General features: G+C 38.0%; 1 protein-coding gene across 1 annotated transcript; it reads right to left on the reverse strand.

Annotated features, from left to right (window-relative positions):
- Positions 1-583: 583 nt before the first annotated feature.
- Positions 584-23,537, reverse strand: SH2D1A (SH2 domain containing 1A). Its single transcript, XM_082716743.1, has 4 exons — positions 22,534-23,537; positions 8,584-8,647; positions 3,365-3,497; positions 584-2,316 (listed from the first exon to the last, which is right to left on the reverse strand). Exons 1-4 carry the CDS (start codon positions 22,668-22,670, stop codon positions 2,276-2,278), a joined length of 375 nt encoding a protein of 124 aa, XP_082572869.1. The 5' UTR covers positions 22,671-23,537; the 3' UTR covers positions 584-2,275.
- Positions 23,538-24,626: the final 1,089 nt, after the last annotated feature.

The following is a 24,626-nucleotide window of genomic DNA, read 5'->3' on the forward strand; positions in this document are numbered from 1 at the left end:
ATATATGTGCATTTTTCTATCTTGACTCAGCATCTTACAGGTATATGTTAGCATGGCAATATTTTAGATATGGCAAGGATATGACCTTTCTGTAAAGCCGCAAGCTATTATGTACTGGAAAATAACAAGAATGCTTATGCCGCGAGAGAAAAAGTGAAAAAAACTTTATGAGTAAAAGGCCAGCAGAAGAAGACAGTGGATAGGCACATCAACTGGAAAGTTTGACAGTAGCAGACTCAGAAAAGAACTTACCTTTTTCAAGGAACCTGTCCAGTAAGATCAAGTGGCTTTCACCAATGCTTTGTGTAATATATTAATAGCACTTATCTCTGAATATTTTATTTTTTTTTTTTTTAAGATTTTATTTATTTATTTGACAGACAGAGATCACAAGTGGGCAGAGAGGCAGGCAGAGAGAGAGGAGGAAGCAGGCCCCCTGCTGAGCAGAGAGCCCGATGCGGGGCTCGATCCCAGAACCTTAGGATCATGACCCGAGCCGAAGGCAGCGGCTTAACCCACTGAGCCACCCAGGCGCCCCATCTCTGAATATTTTAAAAAAATATTTTAAGACAAATTAGGTAAGTAAAGCTTTCAAACACTTTATTGAAATATGAAAGATCATTAACGATTCAAAAAAGCTTTTTCAAAAAAGACTCTGGTAAAGAAACATGCAAACATAATTCATATATTTGGGATTATTACAGAAAGAACAAGTCAGAGAGGGTGAAAATTATTTACACCTATTAAAATTTAAACCCAAGCTACAAAAAAGGAAAAATTATCTAAACATATGCATTTTGTTTTGAAAGTTGGCTTTCTGAATTCCTTTGCAAAGTTAAAGTAATGCCTTTTTTTCTAGAAATGGTAAAAGGCCCATAATACATTATTATAGCCCAACTCCACCTCTGCACTCCCACTGCAACCATCTTAAATACTCAGACACCAGATCTTGCCAGTGCACGGAGAGTAGCTCTGTCTCTCGGCAGTTCATCCAGCTCACCCCCACTCCTGCACAACCCAGAATGCCAATGTATTAGTTTACAATAGAATTTAGCATTTTCCTCCAGACCACGGACCAGAATATTTGTGTTGACTCATTCTGCCTCTAACAACAGATCCACCTTCACAGTTGAGAACCTCATTTAGCATGTGCTTATCCCCTTTAAAGGACATCTTTTGCTCTTTTTTGTGTTACTTTTTTTTTTAATTGTTACTGTTTTCTTGTCCAACTAGAGATGGAGCTGCCTGAGCCCAGGGGGCTGGGTGTTTTTACTTCTCTACCCCAGTGCCTATTGTGTTTGTTGAATTCTAGGAGCCCTGAAACAACTTCATGTATAATCAAATCACAAAAGTCATAAGGATATACGTGTGAGAAAAAATTTATAAATATCTGTCACTGTGTAAAATCTTGGCTCTCACTTAGGTTGCCATCACTTGGAGCTAACTGTTAATAAACAACACAAGCATAAGGTTTTCAGGGCTCCCATAAGGCTACCTCATCGGGAGATCACTTGTAAATCAGCTACTCGTGAGCACAGCTGCTGAAGTTCCCTTTCAAAATAAGGTTTTACACGGAGTACCAACAACTGGGGTAGAGGTAGATGAAAAATCCTGTAATATCAAATGTAATCAACGTTTAGAGCATATTTTAAATTACGGGCTTTTTAAACTTCAGACTGGTCTGTGGATTCTGCTATCCAACATCAGAACACTAGGCAAAAAAGTTGCTTTTAAAATTAAACAGAAATTCTTTCTTCTTTATCCAGTACTTTTTTTTTTTAACACACAGCGCACAACTTCATAACTCCTCAAACACCCTACAACACCATAGCCAGTGGAGAGCGTGATACTTAATTAGAACCACACATGACAAAGACGAGGGACGAGAAACCAGCTTCCTGCCATCTAATCAAGAAAGACATTTTAAAATCAGTAGCTGTCAAATAATATTTCACTAAAAAATGATGCGTTTGAGAAAAAACAGGATTTTTTTATTTCTATTTGGCAAGAATTGATATTAATCTTTTATAAAGTATCATTATGCTTTAAATCATTTCCTATTTGTAAATAATACTGAAAAATAACCTTATTTCAAAGCTCCACATTATCGGCAAAATCCATTTCAGCTTTTACATCACGCTAGATACTTGCATTACAGGACTATGATGGTTTTAGAAATACATTTGTAGCTCACTGAACTGTATTATCTACAATATATAAGACTTAGCATATATTTAAATTATAGAAAATAAAGTACAAGGTATTTGATTTTTCTTCACGGTGCTTTCAGGAAGACATCAGGATCTTCTCTTCTCCCTAAAGAAAAATAATAATAAAAATCAAGAAAAAAATAAACTTACAAGCTATTAAAATCACAGGTTAACTGGAACTTATAATCATAAAATTTCCAATGGCATAAAGCTCACAAAGATATAGCCCAGTGATATAGCTCAAGCAACCAGTACTTAAAACTGAATTGTAAAGAATGGAATACGGAGCAGAAAAGAACAGTTTGTAATTGTGATGTGTAATTTGTAAGTTGGCGATCTATTTACATCTCTATTATAAAGGCTAACTACTCATTAATTTAATTCAGCACTTAAGTCTAATTGTCAGTTTATGCCTGAGCCTGGGTCCCTGTCAAAACAGGACATAACATCTCATTTTTCTAATCATAAATATTTATTGTTTCAATCTAGGCATATCCTCTTACTCCAACCAAGTGATTAACCCCTTTCGGGAGATGAATAGACAATCACGCATTTGCAAACGTTGTCCAGTCATCTGTCGTCCCCTTGATACATACGCTAACATAGCTTTGCTCAGGAGATACTAGCAACGCGTGCCTGTAGCATGACAACGTGTACTGATTATGTCTCCTTCGCTACCATAAAATGTCATTAATTCAAGCACCACCAATTCAGAAATGACGATCACGTGGGCCACTCTAACACTAGCCTTTCCATGCCCGAAGGAAAAATGCAGTTTACTAGGCAAAGGTGAAGGACGGCCCAGGTGTTTTCAGAACTGTGTAAGTCCCATCTTTCAGGCGTTTTGTGTCTGAGTTAGTGAAGTGAAATGGTACTTCTGTTTTGGCAAAAGGGACAATGGAGACCAAGATGGGAAAAGAAGGATTTAAATGTCATCAAATTCTTTATATGTTCCTGGAGTTTTATTAAAAGTTTACAATAGAGCAGATTGAAATCATAGCGTGTGCATAGTTCCCTCTCGCTCCATTGGCTGGTAACACCTACTTCCCCACTGCATGATTCTTACAGAACGTCCCATAAACATATATTTATGAACAGGTTGACTCATGACCCTGAGCTGCCAAGCCCTGTAGAAAAGTAACAGTAAACCATACCTGTAGCACCTTGTGAACACTTCTTCTCAACTGGATACTGCAGAGGTATTACAATACCTTGATCTGGCTTCTGAAATGCTGAAATGAGATTTTTTATTTTCCGGAAAAATCTTTTATGAACCCCAGGAGCTGTCTGGAAAATAAAAGGCCAAGCAAATTATTCACCTACCTCCTAATGACACAAAGAGGCCTACAAAATGTGTGTGGGGGGGGAGGCTTAGAGAGGTAACACGTGTGTAACTTGTTCAAATAGTTGAAAACATAAGGAAGAAGGAAAAACATTTCTAGAAGAGCTTACTTTGGTTGGCTGAATTTCCCTGCAAGAGGAGCTAATGAGCTGTCATTTCAGCTCTCCCAAGGGTGGTATTAGTTTGTACAAGCTCTTGCTCCTCACCCAGGCCTTCCTGCCTGCTACCCATCACACATCCCGAGCCTCTAAGGGTATACAGGCCATTACCCACAATGAATGCACCAACAGAGACGATGCAGTTAAACACAGAAGGAAACACAGATCATATAGGTCATTAATAAAAAGCCTAAAAAACCAAACCAACAACAGCAAGCCAGCCTCCCCATCATTATTCCACAGTAAAAATGCTACACAGGAAATTAAAAATTGCCCGTTAACGATACACACAACACATAGCTAGGTAGTCCCCCGACTCTCAACTCACAATGCATCCTGCCTCATCCTTCATGTAAAATTTTTTCCTCCTCGGGGAAACTTCCCTATACTCCCCAAAATTGCTCTCTGCCAACTCCTCACCATGACAAGGTTTTCTCTATGACGCGAAAATGAAAGACTCTATAAGGTCACCTTTATTTATTTGTTTGCTTTTGAAGAGATCATTATTTGCAAGTGACTATTAAAATGTGTTCCTTTCCTGACATCAATTCTCTTGTGAAGGCACTGCTGAAAACAACAATTTCCTGCAAAAGCTTATGAGCCCAGCTTTAGGCAGCAGCTCAAAACTGTCATTTTACATAAAATAAAATAGTATTGCTATAAGCAATTGAACAATGACTAGTTTTGTTGTTGTTGTTGTTGTTGTTGTTTTGTTGTTGTTGAAAGCTGTTTCTCAGCTATTCCATCTGGAAGATTTTTGAGGAGGGAGCTGTTTGTTAGCATTTAATGAGAAAACATGAAGGCTGGCATACAAACCTCCGCCAACTAGACTAAAAGCTAAAGACGGCACGCTGTCCATAGTAACTCGCAGTCATTTCCTACACTGGGGCAAGTAACTTTTTTTTTTTGAAAGCACTGAAAAAGCTCTTTTTAGCTTTAAATTAGTGTCCTCTCAGAGGCTCACACAGCTCGGAGCCTCTGTAGATGTAGAACACTCTCCCTCTCCGCTCCACCCCTATGGTCAACACACCTTCCCAGAACTGAGGGCACCTGGGTGGCTCAGTCAGTTGAATGGCCAACTCTTGGTTTCGGCTCAGGTCACAGTCTCAGGGCCCTGGGATGGAGCCCTGCATAGCGCCCTGCATTGGGCTCCGTGCTCAGCAAGAACTCTGCTTGAGATTCTCTCTTTCCCTCTCCCTCTTCCCTTCCCCATGCCCTTCTAAAAAAAGTAAACAAAGCAAAACAAAACCAAAAAAAAAAAAAAAAAAAAAAAACCAGAACTCGAACCAAAAAAAGAACCAGAACTCGACTTGAGACCTCATCCAAAATACCATGGCCGTTCTTACAGAGCTCCAAACAATTCTTTGGCTCCAAGACAGAATCTCTAAATTGCACGGTAGGTCAGAAGCACAAAATACCTCCTTGTATCTTTCTCACAGCACTTTTTCAATTCCAGACACTTTCCCATCATTTGCCTACGCTATTTCCTCATAAATCGGCAGTGATTTGGCTGATTTGCTTGTTCCCGTTTGACAGATAAGAAAAGGAAAATACAAGGATGCCTGGGTGGCTCAGTTAGTTGAGCGACCGACCCTTGATCTCAGCTCAGGTCTTGATCTCAGAGCTGGGAGTTCAAGCTCTGTGCTGGGGTCATGCTGAGCATGGAGCCTACTAGAAAAAAAAAGGAAGGAAGGAAGGAAGAAAGGAAGAAAGGAAGGAAGGAAAAAAGGGAAATGCAAAGGGATAATTCAGCTTGCCCGAGGTCACACAGATAACCAGAAGCAGAACTGGCTCTAGATCCCAGCACCCAGTCTTCTTTCAGGCCAATACCCGCAATGAGTTCACCAACAGAGAGGGTAAGACCAAAGAGTTTCTAGAGAAGTTAGAGTCACCAACCAGAAAAGAAACTGTACACTCCCCCAGTGTGGAAAGATTTCAAACCACACATCTTTTTAGCTGTTCTTGTGGCTTGTAAAACCATTTATCAACAGAAGCATCTTTTTATGGGGACTTACATGCAGTTAACACTTGATTATCCACACTAACAAAAAGGAATAATAGCACTGGATGTACAGTTTGAACATGGGATGCAATGTGTCACTGGCAAATGACTTTCCTAAATGATTGTGTTTTGCTTAGGTTAGTAAGTAAAATTATTTAGCATCTACTGATCCACTGATGATCAAATATCCAGAAAAGCCCAAAGGCACTGAAGTCCACAGGGAGAGGTTAGATTTTTTTTTTACAAGATACTGATGACAATGCACATATTAATAAATCATAGTTGACTATGTGTAGAATTCTCTAAATCAACAATTTAGCAAAATTTTAGCCTGAGTCTCATGAGATAAAACCTAAAAGTCTATCTAAAAGTAGATATTCACATAATATTTGTCTTTCATAATTTGGGGGCTCCAGATTTGTTTCCAAAAAATACAGTGTTACTGCCATGATTTTTCCTGCATTGTGGCAAACTAAAGAATTGATCCAAAAAGCAGTATAAATATCTGTCATTTAACCAATTTTGAAAATACATTTACCACAAGAATTATACCACTGACAATTCCCATTCTGTCACTGAACTCAGCTATTGTTCGAATTTGCACACATCCCATACTGCCACCTCTTAGTTATCCATGGAAACATGTTTTGGATCACAGCTGGTCTTCAATATGCTCTGGAGAAATTTCTTCCACTCAGGTGATATGAGCTCTGAGCACACACACTAGTTTAATATTCCCTTTGCAAAAACATAACTAAGAAAGCAAATTTAGTAGATAGAAAAAAATGCAATATGCATTTCAAAAATAAATCTAAAGCATTTTTTAAAAAAACTGTTTTCCCTTTGGAGAAAACATGCCAATCTTCTGCTCTCTTGGTGCAGATAATTACAATATTATTGTTTAAACGGGGTTAGACCAGACAACAGGATGAAAGGACATTTATGTTCTTTCTTCTTTAACATGATCACAAGCCTGTACGAATCCACCTATAATGTTATACCTAAGTATAACATTTTAAACAAATTTAAAGGCAAGATTAGCTAAACTCTAATAATTTAAGAACCTTTCCATAAAGAATATTCTTCAGCAGCCGAAGGCTACTTCTCTAGGGAGAAAGGCTATTTCTAATCAAAGTATATGCAAATATATATGTATATATCACACACAACTATTCTTCATGATAAATGAAATTTAATTTCTTATTCAATCCGCTCTGCAGTGCTGCAGAGAATTTTAAAATATAAATGGGTATAAATCGTTTTGATTAGAAATGTTACGGCTTTGCCTCTAATTAGTATTACAGCATTAATTATCACAGATAATTATAAATTAATTATTAATCATAATTAATTATTATTAATGAATTATTTATTTACGATATAAAGCAAGAACATGTTTCAAAACTTGCCCTAATTCTTCTCTGTAGTTCAAAACATTTGTAGTCTGCAACTTGGGCTTTCTAGTTTACTGATGAATTTGTAAATGTTAGAGCTATTTTAATTTTTTTTAAGTCTAGGCTTTAGAATTTCTTAAGCGTATAGATTGAGTTATTAACAGAGGTTGATATTCACGTTTATGTTTTCAAACAGCTCATAATAAAGTGCTTTCATCATAAAGACAGTCTGTTTTTAAAGACTCAGAAATCCGAGAAAGCATGTGAGGTCAAAGGTTTCAGTTGTAGAGGCCTCTACATTGATAAGATGTGAGATCCTAACTTGGTACATGGACATAAATTCACTCTGCAGGCATTACGTGCAATGGTATGGTGACTTTCAATGTTTTCAAAGCCATCAGAGCCCATTTTTCTAATGAATTCCTATTCGAGCCCCAGTTGATAAGCAAAACAAAAGCAAACCGTTCAGATCAAAGATGAAGTGGGCACCCAAAAGCATACTCACATTTGTCCTCCTCTCCCTCTGACCCCCTACCCCCACCACCCCATGGCACCCCAGTGGAAGAACCTTAGAATTTTGCAGAGCACACCTTTAAAACCACTGCGATGTTCCCTCTAATTTTATTCTGCCTGCCCGTGTCCTTTCCACATGGCCCAGCTGGGAGTCTTACTTCCACACAAAGAGCAATATTGATTACTAATCCTTGGAAAATCCTCCCTTCTTTGAACTCCTATGCTAGATAATATAGCAATTGACCATATACAATCATATTGTCCAGCAGTTTGGGTGAGCTCACATTTTGAAGGCTTTCTATGTATCAGGTCCCATGGCTAAGAGCTTTCTTTTACATGCATTATCCCATTTAATCTTCAAAATGAGACCTATGAGTAAGGCACTATTTTTAGGCTCATTTTACAGATGAAGAAATTGTTCAAAGAAGAGCTAAGTAACCTGCTCCAGGTCATAGGTGAGGAGGAGGGGGGACCAGACCTGGAACCCAGATCTACCTGATGACAAACTCTGAGCTCTCACATCACTATTTAATTCGTATCGTATCTCCCCAAGTGTTTTAGAGGCTCTTAGAAAACAAGAGTCGTGTTTTTTAATCCACCATAGAACCAGTGTTCATATTGGTACCATTCGGTAAATAATTGCTTATTTAACCATTTTACACATTTTGTATATGCTTTTTAAAATTTCGCATAGGCACTAAAAGTTTGACACAATGCTTCAATTTTTTAAATATTTTCTCCAAAGTGAGATCATTCTATACAATGGTGGCTGAACAGAACTGGGACAAAAATTATCTAAAGCCTTTTTAATGATCCATGAACAATTCTGGGTTGGAGCTTTAGTGATTTGAATCTGATGAATATTGGGGAACGTAGGATTTGACAACTCTTTTAAAAAACCAGGCTAAATTTAAAACACCCCTCTGATACCCCCAGAAGCAAAAAATAAATAAAAGAACTATACCTCAGCACTCCAAGAACCTGTTTCTGTCTGGGACACTCGGTATGTATAAATGTAACCTTGATACCTGTGAAAGAATAAACTTCAGTTACTGAAACATTCCAAAAGGTAAACAGATGCTCTAAATTTGAGCTTGACTATTCCACATAAATGTTACATATACAGGGACACACATTATATGGCACCATTGCATTCATAGGAAGAAAAGCATGGGGGATCGAACTTGCTTGCGTATTATATCTGGCTAATCACTGTTTTTAGAGAGCCTCTTTTATCTTTTCCCTTTTTTAAAATATGGGAGTTCACACTCTTAAGGATTTGTCTAGTTGAGAGACTGGACAGAAAGAAACTAGAGACCTGCTATAATTAGTAAAAACCATGGATTATTAAATAGATTGGAGGAAGTGTAGTCTTATGTTTTAAAGATTTTATTTATTTGAGAGAGAGAAAGAGAGTGCACATGCAGGAGGAGTGGCAGGCAGAGAGAGATCAGGCTTCCCGCCAAGCAGAGAGCCTGACATGGGACTCCATTCTGAGACCCTGGGATCACGACCTGACCAGAAGGCAGACGCTTAACCGACTGAGCCACCCAGGTGTCCCCTTTAAGTACATATAGAGCCTTAAGGTGAAAAATATTTCACTGGGATAATGTACTATCAGGTCCACTTAAGAGAAATAATAATATTTAATTATAAATATAATACTATATTTCTATAGTATTACTACTGTGATTACTTTACAATATAATATAGTAATAATAGAAATTTGAATTAGAAAGGACTCCTGGGGCACATCGGTGGTTCAGTTGGTTAAACATTCAACTCTTGGATTCAGTTCAGGTCATGATCTTCGGGTCATGGGATCAAGTCTCCGTACAGCTCCCCACTCAACACGGAATGAGCTTGTTCCTCTCCCTCTGTTCCTTCCTCCACTTGCTCTCTTTCTCTCTTTCTCTCTCAAAAATTAATAAATAAAACTTTTAAAAAGACTCCCGCTAAGCTTTGCGCAGTGGCAGTATGGTGGCCAATGGGGTTTATCCGAGGTGCAATCATTGCTAATTGAACAAGACTCCCGCTAAAGCACTTGAAAGCAGCTTGTCCTTTGGGGTAAACATTCTCCACCATCATGCACTGTATAAGCATACTGTACAACTATAATTGATGCCGTGAGTTATAGATGCTGTATTAGTTTGCTTTGGCTGCCACAGCAAAATACCATAGGCTGGGTGGCTTAAACAAAGAAATTTATTTTCTCACAGTTCTGGAGGCTGGAAGTCCAAGATCAAGGTGCTAGCAACATAGCTTTCACTCTTGGCTCATAGGCAGCTGCTTTCTTGCTGTGTGCTCATGTGACTTTTCCTTGTGTGTGCATGTAGAGAGACGTGTCTCTCTTCTCATAAGGCTACCAATCCTAGGATTAGAGCCCCACCCTTATGGCCTCATTTAACCTAAATATATTCCAAAGGCCTGTCTCCAAATGCAGCCACAGTGTGGGTTAGAGCTTCAACATATGAATTTGATGGGTACACAATTCAGGCCACAGCACATGCATTATCACTTTCGGACCCCACAACAATCCTATGAGCTTTATATTGTGAAATTAATCTTATAGATGAGGACACAAAGACTTTGAGAATCTAAGTAACAAAAGCCACACTACTGATCCAGCAACAAAGATGAGATTTGAATCAGGCATATTTAACTCTAGAGCCCTAGCTCTTGGTCCCATATTGTAATGGATATAGATTATAATCTAACAAATTTTACTTCATAGAAAAGTAGGTTAAACTTTGTCATGAATTATTTCAAATTATCAGTAGGAATATGGATCAAATTCTCCGGATCAAGAGTTTTATGTTAAACATTTTCTGATTGTTATTTTTAGGCACAGGTTTAAGTCAATATAGATTTTTGGTTAGAATACATGCTAGCCATCAAAAGAAATGGAATCTTGCCTTTTGTGATGATGTGGCTGGAACTAGGGGGTATTATGCTTAGCGAAATAAGTCAACCAGAGAAAGACAATTATCATATGATCTCCCTGATATGAGGAAGTGGAGATGCAACGTGGGGGGTTTGGGGAGGTAGGAAAAGAATAAATGAAACAAGATGGGATAGGGAGGGAGACAAACCATAAGAGACTCTTAATCTCACAAAACAAACTGAGGGTTGCTGGGGAGGGGGGTCAGAAGAGGGTGGTGGGGTTATGGACATTGGGAGGGTATGTGCTATGGTGAAGTGTGTAAACCTGGCGATTCATAGACCTATACCTCTGGGACTAATAATACATTATATGTTTATTAAAAAAAAATTTTAAATAATTTTTAAAAAAGAATACATGCTAAACCCTGGTAAAAATAAATGTATTCAAACTTTGAAGAACAGATGATTCTAAAGCATTCTAAACAGAGGGTCATCCTCAAGCAATTGACTTCACTTACCATCAGTTCCCTTTAGAACTAAAAGTCTTTAAGGGGCACCTAGGTGGCTCCGTCAGTTGGGTGTCTACCTCTCAGTTTCAACTAATGTCGTGATCTTGGGGTCCTGGGATTGAGCTCTGTGTTTGGCTCTGTGCTCAGTGGGGAGTCGGCTGGAGATTTTCTCACTCTCTCTCCCTCTGCCCCTGCTTGCTCTCTCTCACAAATGAATAGAGTAGATATTTGCAAATGATAGTACAGACAAAAGGCTGATATCCAGGATCTATAAAGAACTCCTCAAACAACACACACAAAACAGATAATCATATCAAAGAATGGGCAGAAGATATGAACTTGGGGCAGAAAAGATATGAACTATGAAGATATATAGTTCATATGAACTATATAGCTATATAGTTCATATGAAGATATGAACTATGGGCAGAAAGATATGACACTTCTCCAATGAAGACATACAAATGGCTATCAGACACATGAAAAATGTTCATCATCACTAGCCCTCAGGGAGATTCAAATTAAAACCACATTGGGATACCACCTTACACCAGTTAGAATGGCCAAAATTAGCAAGACAGGAAACAACGTGTGTTGGAGAGGATGTGGAAAAAAAGAACCCTCTTACACTGTTGGTGGAAATGCAAGTTGGTGCAGCCACTTTGGAGAACAGTGTGGGGATTCCTTAACAAATTAAATATAGAGCTTCCCTATGACCCTACAATTGCACTACTGGGTATTTACCCCAAAGATACAGATGTTGTGAAAAGAAGGGCCATCTGTACCCCAATGTTTATAGCAGCAATGGCCACGGTCGCCATACTGTGGAAAGAACCAAGATGCCCTTCAACGGATGAATGGATAAGGCAGATGTGGTCCATATACACTATGGAGTATTATGCCTCCATCAGAAAGGACGAATACCCAACTTTTGTAGCAACATGGACAGGACTGGAAGAGATGATGCTGAGTGCAATAAGTCAAGCAAAGAGAGTCAATTATCATATGGTTTCACTTATTTGTGGAGCATAACAAATAACATGGAGGACATGGGGAGATGGAGAGGAGAAGGGAGTTGGGGGAAATTGGAAGGGGAGGTGAACCATGAGAGACTATGGACCCTGAAAAACAACCTGAGGGTTTTGAAGGGGTCGGGGGGGTTGGGGGAACCAGGTAGTAGGTATTGGGGAGGGCACGTATTGCATGGAGCACTGGGTGTGGTACAAAAAAAAGAATACTGTTACGCTGAAAAGAAATTTTAAAAAATGAATAAATAAATCTTTTTTAAAATGTGGATTAAATTACTATATTTTTAATCAATATACATCAGTAGTGATTACCTAAAGAGCAAAAAAAAAAAAAAAAAATCAAAATACTGCAATCAGGTTCATTCAATTTGTGAAACCAAAAATATTCAATTTAATTGCTGGTGTGATTATAGAAAATATTTCATTTTTGCCAGCATATTTAGATCATACCTAAAATAGCTTGATACATGCATATATATAATATGTTAAATAAATATATAATGTTACGTTGTTAAAGTCTTTTTTTTTTTTTAAAGCAATAAAATCTACCTCAAAGCCCACTGGTTACAGTACGTACTCTACAGGGAACAAGGCAAGGGCTTTGATTTCCATTTTTCACCATGGGAACTTGAAACATAAGGCTTTAAGTGATTTTCTTCGTCACATAGCAAGATGGAGATAGAAGCAGAGAAATAGCATAGGTCCTTGGTTCCAATTTCCCAATGGGAAGCGATTAATGGCAGTAATTCCATATCATTAGAGGTGATGTGGAAATGCATTATTTAAAATCTCAGCGACGAGGCAAGCAAAATCGTAAGCAACCAGTTTTCACTTTCTGAAACAGCGAATCTCTAAAAAAATACAAAGAATCTCTCTCCCTACTATCATTCAGCCTCATTTAGTCAAAATAAATGAGTCTGTTTTGAAAATTGTTTCCTAACGAATCTGATCTTATCTCACTTTCAGTTAAGCAGCAGGAACCTGAGTACCACTTCAAAAGCCCTTACCTCCTTCAGTCTCTGAACAACCTGGTGTCAGTGGCAACTAAAACTTCTCGTGATTAACCCATCTAATATTAACAATTTCCTACTCCCCCGCCCCTCAGATTTCTGAATGAGCAGAATTGCTTCACCCCACAAATAAGCCAGTAGTTCATCTCTTCCACTTTCAAGTCACAAAGTGACCAAGAATCCCCTGTACTCAACTCTCATTACCCTATGGTCATGGATGGAGGAGATCTAAAACGCGGCCGTCCAAATTACATTGCCAGGGTTATAACATCAGCATCACCTGGGAACTTGTTAGAAATGCAGGGTCTCGAGCCTTGCCCCAGAATTGCTGACTCAGAATCTGTATTTTAACAAGATCTCCAGGTGGTTTGCAAGAACGTTAAAGTTACAGGTAAATTGATTAAAATGCAGAGAGAATGCCCACACCTTGCTGGGATCCTTGATGGAAATTTCTGCAAAGTCAAGCTGGCTTCTTCAACTCACCTAGGGTACTTCTGCACCACCTCCTCCTTAGTCACTCAGTCTCTGCTTTCGGAATTAGGAGTACACTTACCATAAGGAACACTGAGTCATGTATAGAACTGTTGAATCATTATACTGTACACCTGAAACTGATATAACCCTGTATCTTAACTATAATTTAATAAAACTGTTTTAAATTTCAAAATAAAATTTTTTAAAAATAAATAAATACAAGCTGAAGCTTTCCAGTTGCTTCTGTCTTCACTGAGTAGTGTTTCTGTACCATGCACTTCTCTTCTCCAACAGAATTTCATGGTTTTGTTTTCTGTAGCTTGGGTTATTAAATAATAATTTTAAAATATAAAATTAAACTAAAATATTGATAATGTTTTTTTTCAAACTACATATACTCTCTCCTTATCCACTAAAAAAACAGTTCTAGGAAATAAATTGGGAATAAAGTTATAAAAAGAGCTATAATACCGTGCATATTTTTTACTTAATGAATGACCTTGCTTATCTCCTTACACTCCAAGGAATCAAAGGACAAATTAATTTCATAAAGATTTTCATAGTAGTTCTATTTTAAGGGTGGGGAAAAAAAAGAGAATCAACCTAAGTACCCCTAAATAAGGAATGTTATGCAAAATAAGAAAATAGTAACAGAAAAAACCATTCAAAATTATACTGAAGTGCAAAGGTATTAGAGTTCTCTTATATTCTTCAAAAAATGTTAACCTCATGGGGTATGTTAATATAAAATTATGGCACATGAAAGAAGTGGACACACAGAGACACCCCCTGATTACAACTATTCAGAACTGTACCTATACGTTTGTACCTATAAATTTGCCTAGAAGCAAATTTAAACTAATATAAATTCATCTTTGCATATTAATTTTTCTTATAAAGTTATAAAAGTATATGTTATAAAGTTATATAAGTATATATCTATAATTTATATATATATACATATATATACATATATATACATACATACACACACACACACTTTTTTTAAAGAAAAAGAAACAAAATTATAATTTGGTGCTTTATAAATCTAGTCTAAGGCACAAACCAGAAAAATATAATTTATGTTTAAAATCTGTTACATCCCTTTTAGAATTATCTTTTCTCTGACTCCTTCCATTAATACAGACAAACCAAGAATGCTCTGTATTTTAAATTCCTTCCTCCACCAAATCCTTTTTCAGACTTGTTGATTAGCCTGGAATTTAAAATTTATCATGAAAAAAAAATCTAGAAAATAAATAATTAGTAGACAACAGTAGGGGCTTTTTGTTGCTGTTGTTATTATTGTTGTTGACACTATTTTTAACTAATATTAAAATTTGCCTTCAGTTTTTCAAAAGCTGTCTCAACTCTTAAAAAAACGCTCTGGTTAGAAATGAATGAGAAGAAAGCAACCTGACATTTCTTATTTTCTCAAGGGGTCAGTGTTAGGGACAGACCTTGGTTTAGAACTAACAAAACCACATCAATTCCTTCTTCATACCACTTCAAGGACTACACAAAAGAAAAAGTTTAGTTACATCTGATTCTTTATGACATTGCAAATAAAGCATGCTAGTGACTGATTTTTTAACAAATATTTCAGAACTTTTAAACCCAGAAAAATGGTATCTTATACAAAGCCATCATTATTGAGACTATACTCTGAATCAAGAGATTTCTGAATTTCCTCTTGACAATCTTTCTTTTTTTCAGACTGAACTTGAATTTACAGAGCCATCAAGTCATTCAGCTTCAAGTCTGATGGGAAAACTATGTAAAACCAGTTTCAATGAGTCATGACAATAAATATAATATTTTCTTTCCCTGAACTGCCACAGCACATTTTATTTATGTACTCCTAGGATGCTCTGACTTTGTATTGCAATTATTTGTAGATCTCTTATTTATATTAATGCCTACTACATGTTAACTTTGTATTAACTCATGTAATAATCATCTGAGGATTATTAACCCTATGAGGGAAATGCTATTCTTATCATTTCCCTTTTCACAGATAAGGAACCTGAGATACAGAAATCTTAACTTGCCGGAGATAAAATAGCTAGTATAGGGTCAAGTTGGGATGCAACCAGAGAGTCTGGATGAAAGATCTGAGCTCTTAACCATCTTTCTACGCTGCCTCTCTCTTATATCAGAAGAAATGAATTAATAAATTGGTCTTAAAGTGATTCAAAAAGCACAGTTATCAAAAAGGGAGGGAGTCTATTTGGCTTCAGGGCTGGAAGTGTCCACCGAGGGAGAGAGGGAAAGAAGGGGCTGAAGGAAAGAGGCCAGTTGAGGAGAGCCCAAAAAAGATTAACCCAAAATAAATTAATTAATTAATTAATTAATTAATTAAATTTTTTTAAAAATTAAAAAAAAAAAAGATTAACCCAGACTTTCCCTTCACTTAAGCAAATGTCATCCTCAGACTAATCTTGCACCTTTAATTTCACATTGTCAACTAGAATCAGCACTTGTTTCGCTGGCCTGTGAACTGTCCGTTTGGTGGTTTATGCAATGCAAGTTTAATCATAGGTTGGGTTTCAAGCTTGCTCTGCCATTAATGGATTGTATCAGAAAATCCGAACGAATTCTGATGACCTAAATTATCATGAAGATAAGTGCGGTATCAACACACATATCCAATTGTAATAAAAAACTAACTGTAAATTAAGACATAATTTCTCATTCTTTTAAGTTCTTTGCCACAACGTTCCCCTCTATTACTCTGATAAACTGGGATTTTATTTCATCACTGTTCCTTCCCCCATTTCTCCAGTTCAATGGTTTGATAGACTCTTTATTCCCAGTTATCACTTAAATCTCAAAGGACAAAAAGATAACTATTCTCTCATCTAAAGACGTATATGTCAAATGACTTCATTATGTGTCCTTGAAGCTAAAGAATATAACAGCATTTCAGCTTCCAAATCTTCCATTACATAGGTAACAAACAAAGTCAGAGATGTACAGAAGGATGCTAATTATGGAAATAAACTATTTCTGCAAACTAATTATTTTAAATATTTTAGGTTGGTTTTCTACCTATCACAATCAAACTACCCCAGTGGGCATCTTGGACTTTCCTGATGGCTGTCTATATTGAGAATGAGAAAGGAAGAAATGTCGGAATTCAAGTGTACCTTAGTGAGAAGAAAATATACATAGAAAATCAAAAAGGATACACTAAAATACACTCAAAATACAATTTAAAAAATTTGCATTAATAAGAGCATTTAGTACACAGGATGAATACAAGAAAAAATATGCGAGAAAGGAAGAAATGTCAGAGTTCAAGTGTATCTTAGTGAGAAGAAAATATACATAGAAAATAAAAAAGGATAAACTAAACTACACTAAAATAAAATAAAATAAAAAATATTTGCATTAATAAGAGCATTTAGTACACAGGATGAATACAAGAAAAAAATATGCTAAGTCAGTAGTTTTCTTAAGCAACAGAAAAATATGGTAGAAAAAGAAAATTACATTTACAGTAGAAACAAAAATAATTGACATGGACATCCATACATACAATGACTAGAAATAAACTTAACAAAAGTGTGCAAGACCTATAGGAAGAAAACTGCCAAACTTAACTGATGGATATAAATTTCAAAAATTAACAAATGGAGAAATGTATCAGATTTTTTGATCGGAAGACTACATTCTTTAAAGATGACAATTATTCCTTAATTTATTAATGAGTTTAATGTAGTCCCAATGGCACTTTTTTTTAACTTAACAAGATTATTCCACATTTCATTTCAAAGAACAGTAAGAATAGCAAATAATTCGGGTTCCTGGCTTGTTCAGTTGGTGGAGCATGCAACTCTTGATCTCGAGGTTGTGCGTTCAAGCTTTACATTGGATGTGGAGATTACTTAAAAATAAAATTTGGGTGGGAAAAATAAAAGCAAATAATTATTTAAGTGTATTAAACATTATCATACTATAGTGTTAGTAATATAAGAATAAATAGATCACTTGAGCCAAATAGACGGGAAATACTAACTGCTATATGTTAGAGTTTAATATGTAGTAAAATAGGCTAGGAATTGATGGGGAATGGAAGTTGTATTTATGAATTCTATTAGAACAATTGTTAGCTACTTTGAAACAAAATCAAATTAGATCTTTTCTCATCAAAACGGAATTAAAAATGGAATTAAAGAAAATGTAAACTAACCAAACCATAATTGAAAATGAAAACTGAAGTGAAGAGGTATAGCATCTCTGGAAGAGAAAGAACTTTCTAAGCGAAGGAAGCAAAGGAAGAAATTAAGCACAAAGAAAATGAGCGACAGATTTGACTATTAAAAATGTTAATTTCTTGTGTATCAGAGAAGAGTAATGGCAAACATCAAACTGAGAAAAGATACTTGCAACAGATGAAGGACTAGTATATAAAAATTCATAATGTGTTAGGAAAAGTAGTAAAATCCAAATGGTTAAATGGCAAAGCACACAAAGAGCCAACTTATGAAAAAGGAAGTACAACAGCTTACCAACTATATAAAAGACACTCACTAATCAAAGAAATATGAAAGAGTGAGGCACCAAACTTCAAGAATTTTTGTTAACAATATACCCATTTCTAGGGAGGGCATAGTGAAATGGACACTCTCGTGCATTACTGATGAACATATATGTAAACTGGCATAACAATTTAGGAAAAATATTTGGCGATCATGTATATGTCAGGAATCCTAAGCTGTTAATGTTCTCTGACCTGGAAATTGCACAACCTCAAATTCATTATAAGGAAGTAAGCACAAATACAAGGAAGTATTTATGGACTAAAATATGAATCATGATGACATTTTAATAGCAAAGAAAAATGGAATGATTCAAATGTCTAAAAATAATGACTGGTTAAGGAAAGTATAGTACGATCACTGGCCAAACTCTCATGCAGCCATTAAAAAGAATGTCTTAAAACATATAAGAATAGGTTTTTTTTTCACGTTAAGTGGAAAATGCAATAGAATACAATATTGTAAAAGCACTTATGTATTTAGAAAGCAAATTATTTTATTAAAATATGGAAGGAAACTCCCTTAATTTTCAACAGTAACTATGTTTAGGTTATAAAACTATAGATGATTTCCCTCATTTTCATGACTTACATTTTTCTGGTTTTATATAAGAAGAATAGGTGTTGGGAACTTATTTTAATAGACTCATTATATAAAAATCTGCATTTATGTGTTGAAAATGCCTGAAAGGAAAACTCACTTTAAAGGAAGGTGAGCAATTCTGTAAATGGAAAACTTCTTTAGTAGTTTATGAGATTGAATTTTCCAGAACAGAACAGAGGAAAAGGCCATATCTAAAGGTCATGATTGGGGGCTCAGAACCAGGGAAAGGAGCAAGCACAGTTTAAAAATAGCGTTTAAAATAACCTTTGAAAGGCACACATAATGTATTATTTCTGCAATGAAAATACAGAAACTAAAGCTCAACCAAGCCTTCTTGGATAATGGGAGAAAACCAGAGATGGAATGAGAAAATATTCTGAGCTATATCTTGTTCGTGTGTATATGACACCATTTACGTTGTTATTCCTACTGCATATCATAAGCACACAAGTTTTAGTTTCGAATGAATACGTAGTTTATTTCAAAATAAAATTTGATTTTTGTTACTACAGTGTAGTACTAAAATGGGGCATGAAATTTTTATGTTTATCAAAAGCGACCCTTGGCTCAAGAAGAGTGAGAAACTCTCATAAAAGACAATGTATCCTTGTGTCTTTCCTCTGTAGCACAGCCTGGCAATAGATCTAAGACTTCGAGGTCCCAGTGTGCCCATCAAAAGACTGGCTAGGAGACTCCCAGTTGGCCTACCAAATTCTGCTACTTCATAAGGAGGTTTGCGTGGAGAGCTTAGAGTCATAAAAATTGCATTTATGCAAGATTCACTTGGGGTAAAAACTTACATGTTTGAGAATTTCCCATTCTGCCTAAGTTAATTCCTTATGTGGTCCTGGCCTACATAGGCAAAGGGATAAAAGTAGTCTTCTCTTTTGTGTATTTTTCCAACAGCGATCTTGTACAAAAGGTAGGCACACATTACGATTCCTATTTAACAGGTATGGAAATCAAGACCCAGAGAAGCTGAGTGACCTCCCCAGAGCCCACAGCCTGGCCTGATTATCGGTCTAAAGCTCTTTGCAGTAAAGAAGGGTATTTGCCTTGGCAATCCATTTGTTAATTTAAAAATATTTATTGAGTGTCTATTATGTACTTCATAACATGCCTCATAATGGCTATTATGTGCTAGGTTGTGTTCCTGGTGCAGAAGAGTTTCCATTTTTGCTGAAGGACACAGCAATACGTAAGTAAACAAGCAAATGCCAGCTAGTTTAAAGCTCCTTGAAGAAAAATAAAGTCATAGAGTATAGCAGGCACAGGGAGAAGCTACTTAATTTAGATAGGGTGGTCAAGGAAGTGGTCTCTGAGGCAAGACGCAGAAGTAACAAAGTGTAAAGATCCTAGGAGAAGAACACAGTTGGCAGGCTTGAGAAACAACAAAGGTACCAATGTGGCTGAGTCTTTAGGTGCATTCTTACCACACACTGTCTGAATTTACTCTCCCGCCCAGGCTTCTTTTTTATCTCTAGGGTAAGGGGCTCATTATCTCCTTTCTTAGCTTCTTTAAAGAAGCCTTTTCACTTGTCCACTCATTCCTCCACACTCTTTTGATAAGAAAAGAGCCGCAGTGTACTAGATGGCTTTCACTGCCCTTCCCCAGTTTCCACTTGGGAAAAACAATTATGTAAACAAATCATAAGGATCTGAGCCCAAGACTAGTATCAAAAAGACAATAAATAACAAGTGTCCGTGAGGATGCGGAGAAAAGTGAACCCTTCCACACTTCTGGTAGGAATGTAAATTGGTTTAACTACTATGGAGAACAGTACAGAGGTTCCTCAAAAAAAACAAAACAAACAAAAAAAAAAAAACAGGGAATAGAAATACCATGATCCAATAATTCCATTACAGGGTATTTACCCAAAGAAAACAAAAACACTAATTCAAAAAAAAAATTCACCCCTATTTTATTGCAACATTATTTACAATAGCCAAGATATAGAAGCAACAAGTGTCCATCACCAGATGAATGGATAAAGAAGATGTGGTATAATATATATAATGGAATATTACTCAGCCATAAAGAGAATGAAATCTTGTCACTTGCAATGACACGGATGGAGCTGAAGAGTATCATGCTAAGTGAAATAAGTCAGGGAAAGACAAATACCATATGATTTCACTTACATGTGGAATCTAAAAAACAAAACAAAACAAAATACTCTCAAATACAGAGAACAAACCGATGGTCACTAGAGGGGAGAGGGACGGGGGGGGATGGACAAAATAAGTGAAGGGGATTAAAGGTACAAATTTCTAGTTATAAAATAAAAAATAAGTCATGAGATGAAAACTATAGCATAGAGGATATAGTCAACAATACTGTAATAACTTTGTATGGTGATAGATAACAACCACACTTATCATGGCGAGCATTTTGTAACGCATAGAATTGTCACATCACTGTGCTGTACACCTGAAACTAATATAACATTGTATGTCAACTGTACTTCAAGAAGAAAAAAAGATCTGAACCCAAGAGATCCACCTGCTTCCACGTATTTCTCTTAAAGTCTTTATAATAAATGTATTTAGCATGGCCTGAGAGTTGCCACCAACATGGCTTGACCATGGAAAAAAATAATAATAAATAGACAACAAAAATCATCTAATAATGGCCTCAGTGTGATCTTTCTTCACTGACCCGGAAAATATTTCACAGTCTTCCAGTGTATCATTAGGTATCAAAATTACTACCGAGCATTCTCCTTCATTTTGTTTCTGACTAGAACTACTACACAGTGCAGGTGTTTCTTGTGTGACAAAAAGTGATCAAGCTATTTCCTTCCTTAGAAATGCCCCGTGAGTACTGAAAGAGCTCGACTGAAGACAGATACAATAATAATAACAACAGCTTACGTTTACTGAGCATTTATTATGCATCCAGTCCAGTGTTAAATTCTTGACCTGCATTATCACACTCTCCTATGAGATAGTTCGTATTATTATACCCATTTTATGGACAAGAAAACTGGAAGACCGAGAGGTTAACTTGCCCCAAGGTCACAAGCCTCCCATCAGACTGGCAGTGGATTAGGTCTCAGATCTCCCTGATTCTGGAGCCCTGGAGCAAAGATGAAGGTTCATCTGATTCAAAATGGGCGTTAGACTCAGGCATGCCTAGGTAAAGGGCAAAGCTGAATCATAACAACGAGTGTTTTTCCTCCATGCCCTCCACCACTACTGTCAGTCCTAGCTTTTTATCAAGAAGAGTCCCATTTCTGAAACTCCCGGCCCCCACACACAGCTCCTCTAAAAGAAGTGAAGTGAGTGGATCCAGAGAGGCAGTCTGACTTCCAAATATCCCCCTCTCTGCACCCCAACCTAACCGGCACTGCATTCTTCAAGTAATGCATTCCGTTTCTCGGTCATCCTCCTCTCCCAGAACGTGATGGTTTCCTTTGGGAGTACACCTCCAATTCCATGTAAAGAGATCTGCCGGGAGGCCTTTTCCTTTTCTCAGGAGCCAGTGACCCGGTTCCGGCCCGTCCACCACCCCAGGGCTCCACCTCCCTGGCCTCCACCTGAGGTCAAAACGGGAAATCGGGAGCCTAGATCTTTCTCAGAGCAAAGGTAGATTCTAGGCTGCGTCTCCCCACCCCAAAGGGCATTCTCTGCCGCTGCCACAAAGGAGCCGGGGAGGCCTTTCTGGAGAGTGAAGTCTCTGGGAGAGCAATCCCCATGAAGGGCCTAACCCGAAGCCCAGTCCGCGCCCACCCTGGGCTGGACCTGAGGAAGACAAGGTCTCACGAGCACAGAAGGAGGCCTCAGCATCGCCTGCTGCCGCCCGCACCCCCAGCCAGAGCCCTCAGTGGGTCTGGTGCCCGTGGCCACCAAGATGTACTCACAGCACACACAGGCAGTACACGCCCGGGACGGTCTCACTGTCTCTCAGCAAATAGCTGCCATCCAGACCCGTGGCAAGTAGGAGCTTCTCTCCCGTCTCCCGGCTGATTTTGCCGTGGTACACAGCCACTGCGTCCATGACCTGCTGGACTCGAGGGCCACTGAGGCGTGGGACAGTGGAAGGCAGAGGCCGCTGCTGCTGCAACCGGGCCCCAAGTCAGCCACCTGACTCCCAGTTCAGCCAGATGTGCAGAAAAAGAGAGAGGAGTGCCGGAACAACAGGATGTTGTCTCTCTGCCTTAAAACCTCCTTTCACACTTCAATTAAAACCAGCTCAGCAATTCAGAGGCTTGCTTATTGCCACAAGGTTCAATCCCCCTCCCCGCCCCCACCCTGCAACACAACACAGGGTTCGGATGAGAGGGGAGGCCAGTTGGAAGGAGGTCTTTGCAAGATCTGGGTTGTACTACGGTGGCGGCCCCTGGCCCACAGCCAGGAATGCTTGCTAATGCTTCCGTTCCTGCAGTTGTCCCAGGGGCCACCAGGGATGACTTAGCTTCACTAGTCCTCAGAGGTGTTGATGATAGAGGCAAAGGTGTGCATGGCCCTCATGTGGGCCAGAAACATGCTGACAGAGAATGAAAGAACCAAAAGCTTTGAGACCAAAACACAGAAACTACCGGTACTCTCAGCTGGGAGTCACTCCTGAGCACAGCCGGGAAGGTCCTTCACAATCAAAAGTAGTTGGTGAAAAACCTGCCTGGGCCAAGTCTCCTTTTCTACTCTTCCTAGTCCTCTTGAGTAGTCCCGATCCTGAGCAAATGCTGATTTTTCCTACTTTCTTGGCCAAGATCCCAGAGGGCTGATCGAGGGACAAAAATCAATCTATGTCCAGGCCGCCTAGATGGCTCAATCAGTTAGCATCTGCCTTCCACTAGGGCCATGATCCCGAAGTCCTGGGATTTCTGGCGCCCTGCTCACTGGGGAGTCGCCTTCCCCCCCTCCCTCTGCTCCTCCCCTGCTCATGCTCAGTCTCACTCGTGCTCTCTCTCTCTCTCTCTCTCTCTCACACACACACACACACACACACACATATAAATAAAACCTTAAAAAATTAGTCTGTGTCCAAACATGTTCCAAATTTTTTTTATGTGATGAGCCTTAGATGAGAGAGTGAATCATTTCATTGGTGCTTTGTCTTTATGTGGACTTGTATATGTCCTCTGAGGTACGGGGTTTGCCTTTCCACATTTGGGGCCTAAAACTTGTTTTAAATCATATTGCAAGTGTTGATAATTATATCCTCTGTTGTTAACAGAGTATGTTTCTTCTTCAGTTGAGGCTAAACTATCATTAATTTTTTAAAGCCTTTCAACTTTCATTTCCTTCTCTGAAATGAAGCATTGCTTCTATTTTAAAATATGCAGTTAAGTAATATTCTCCTCAAACTTCCCCTTTTTTACTGGAATAAGACTTTGTTTAATGCTTGAAGCTGGATGGCCTTTCAAATTGTTCCTGTTGATTATGTAAAATACTTGTAAAACAGGAATTTAGATAATTGAAGTCCTGTGTTTGTTGTATCTCTTCCACGACTTCAGCACCTAATTCCAGCACCTAATTCCATGAAAGCATGGCAAGGCTGGGACCTCAAGGCTGAGAGAACAAGTTCTAAATCCTCACATGCCCTACTAATGGATCAGGTGCACAGAGTTGCTTTGCCTCAGAGCCAGATATGTTTTTGCCACCTGCTAGAGTTGAGAACAATCCTCTCAGATTTCAATGGCAGCTAGTAGTGACTCACTTTTTTTTTTTCTTTAAGTAAACTCTACCCCTGACATGGGGCTCAAACTCATGACCCGAGATCGAGGGTCGCATGCTCTACCGACTGAACTGGCCAGGTGTCCCATGACTCTACTTGATTGAAGCATGCTCAGCCTTAGACTCTATCAACCTTAGTAGATGAAGTGTAAGCATAAGCCTCTTACAACACCAAGAATAAATACAGAAAGTAAAATAGTATTCAAGAGGATATTTGGGGGTAGCTCTGGGGAATTGAGCCAAGAGCATCTCATCATCTTTCTACCTCACTTGTTTA

The sequence above is a fragment of the Mustela nivalis genome (genome assembly GCF_964662115.1).
Source record: "Mustela nivalis genome assembly, chromosome: X".
Taxonomy (NCBI): domain Eukaryota; kingdom Metazoa; phylum Chordata; class Mammalia; order Carnivora; family Mustelidae; genus Mustela; species Mustela nivalis.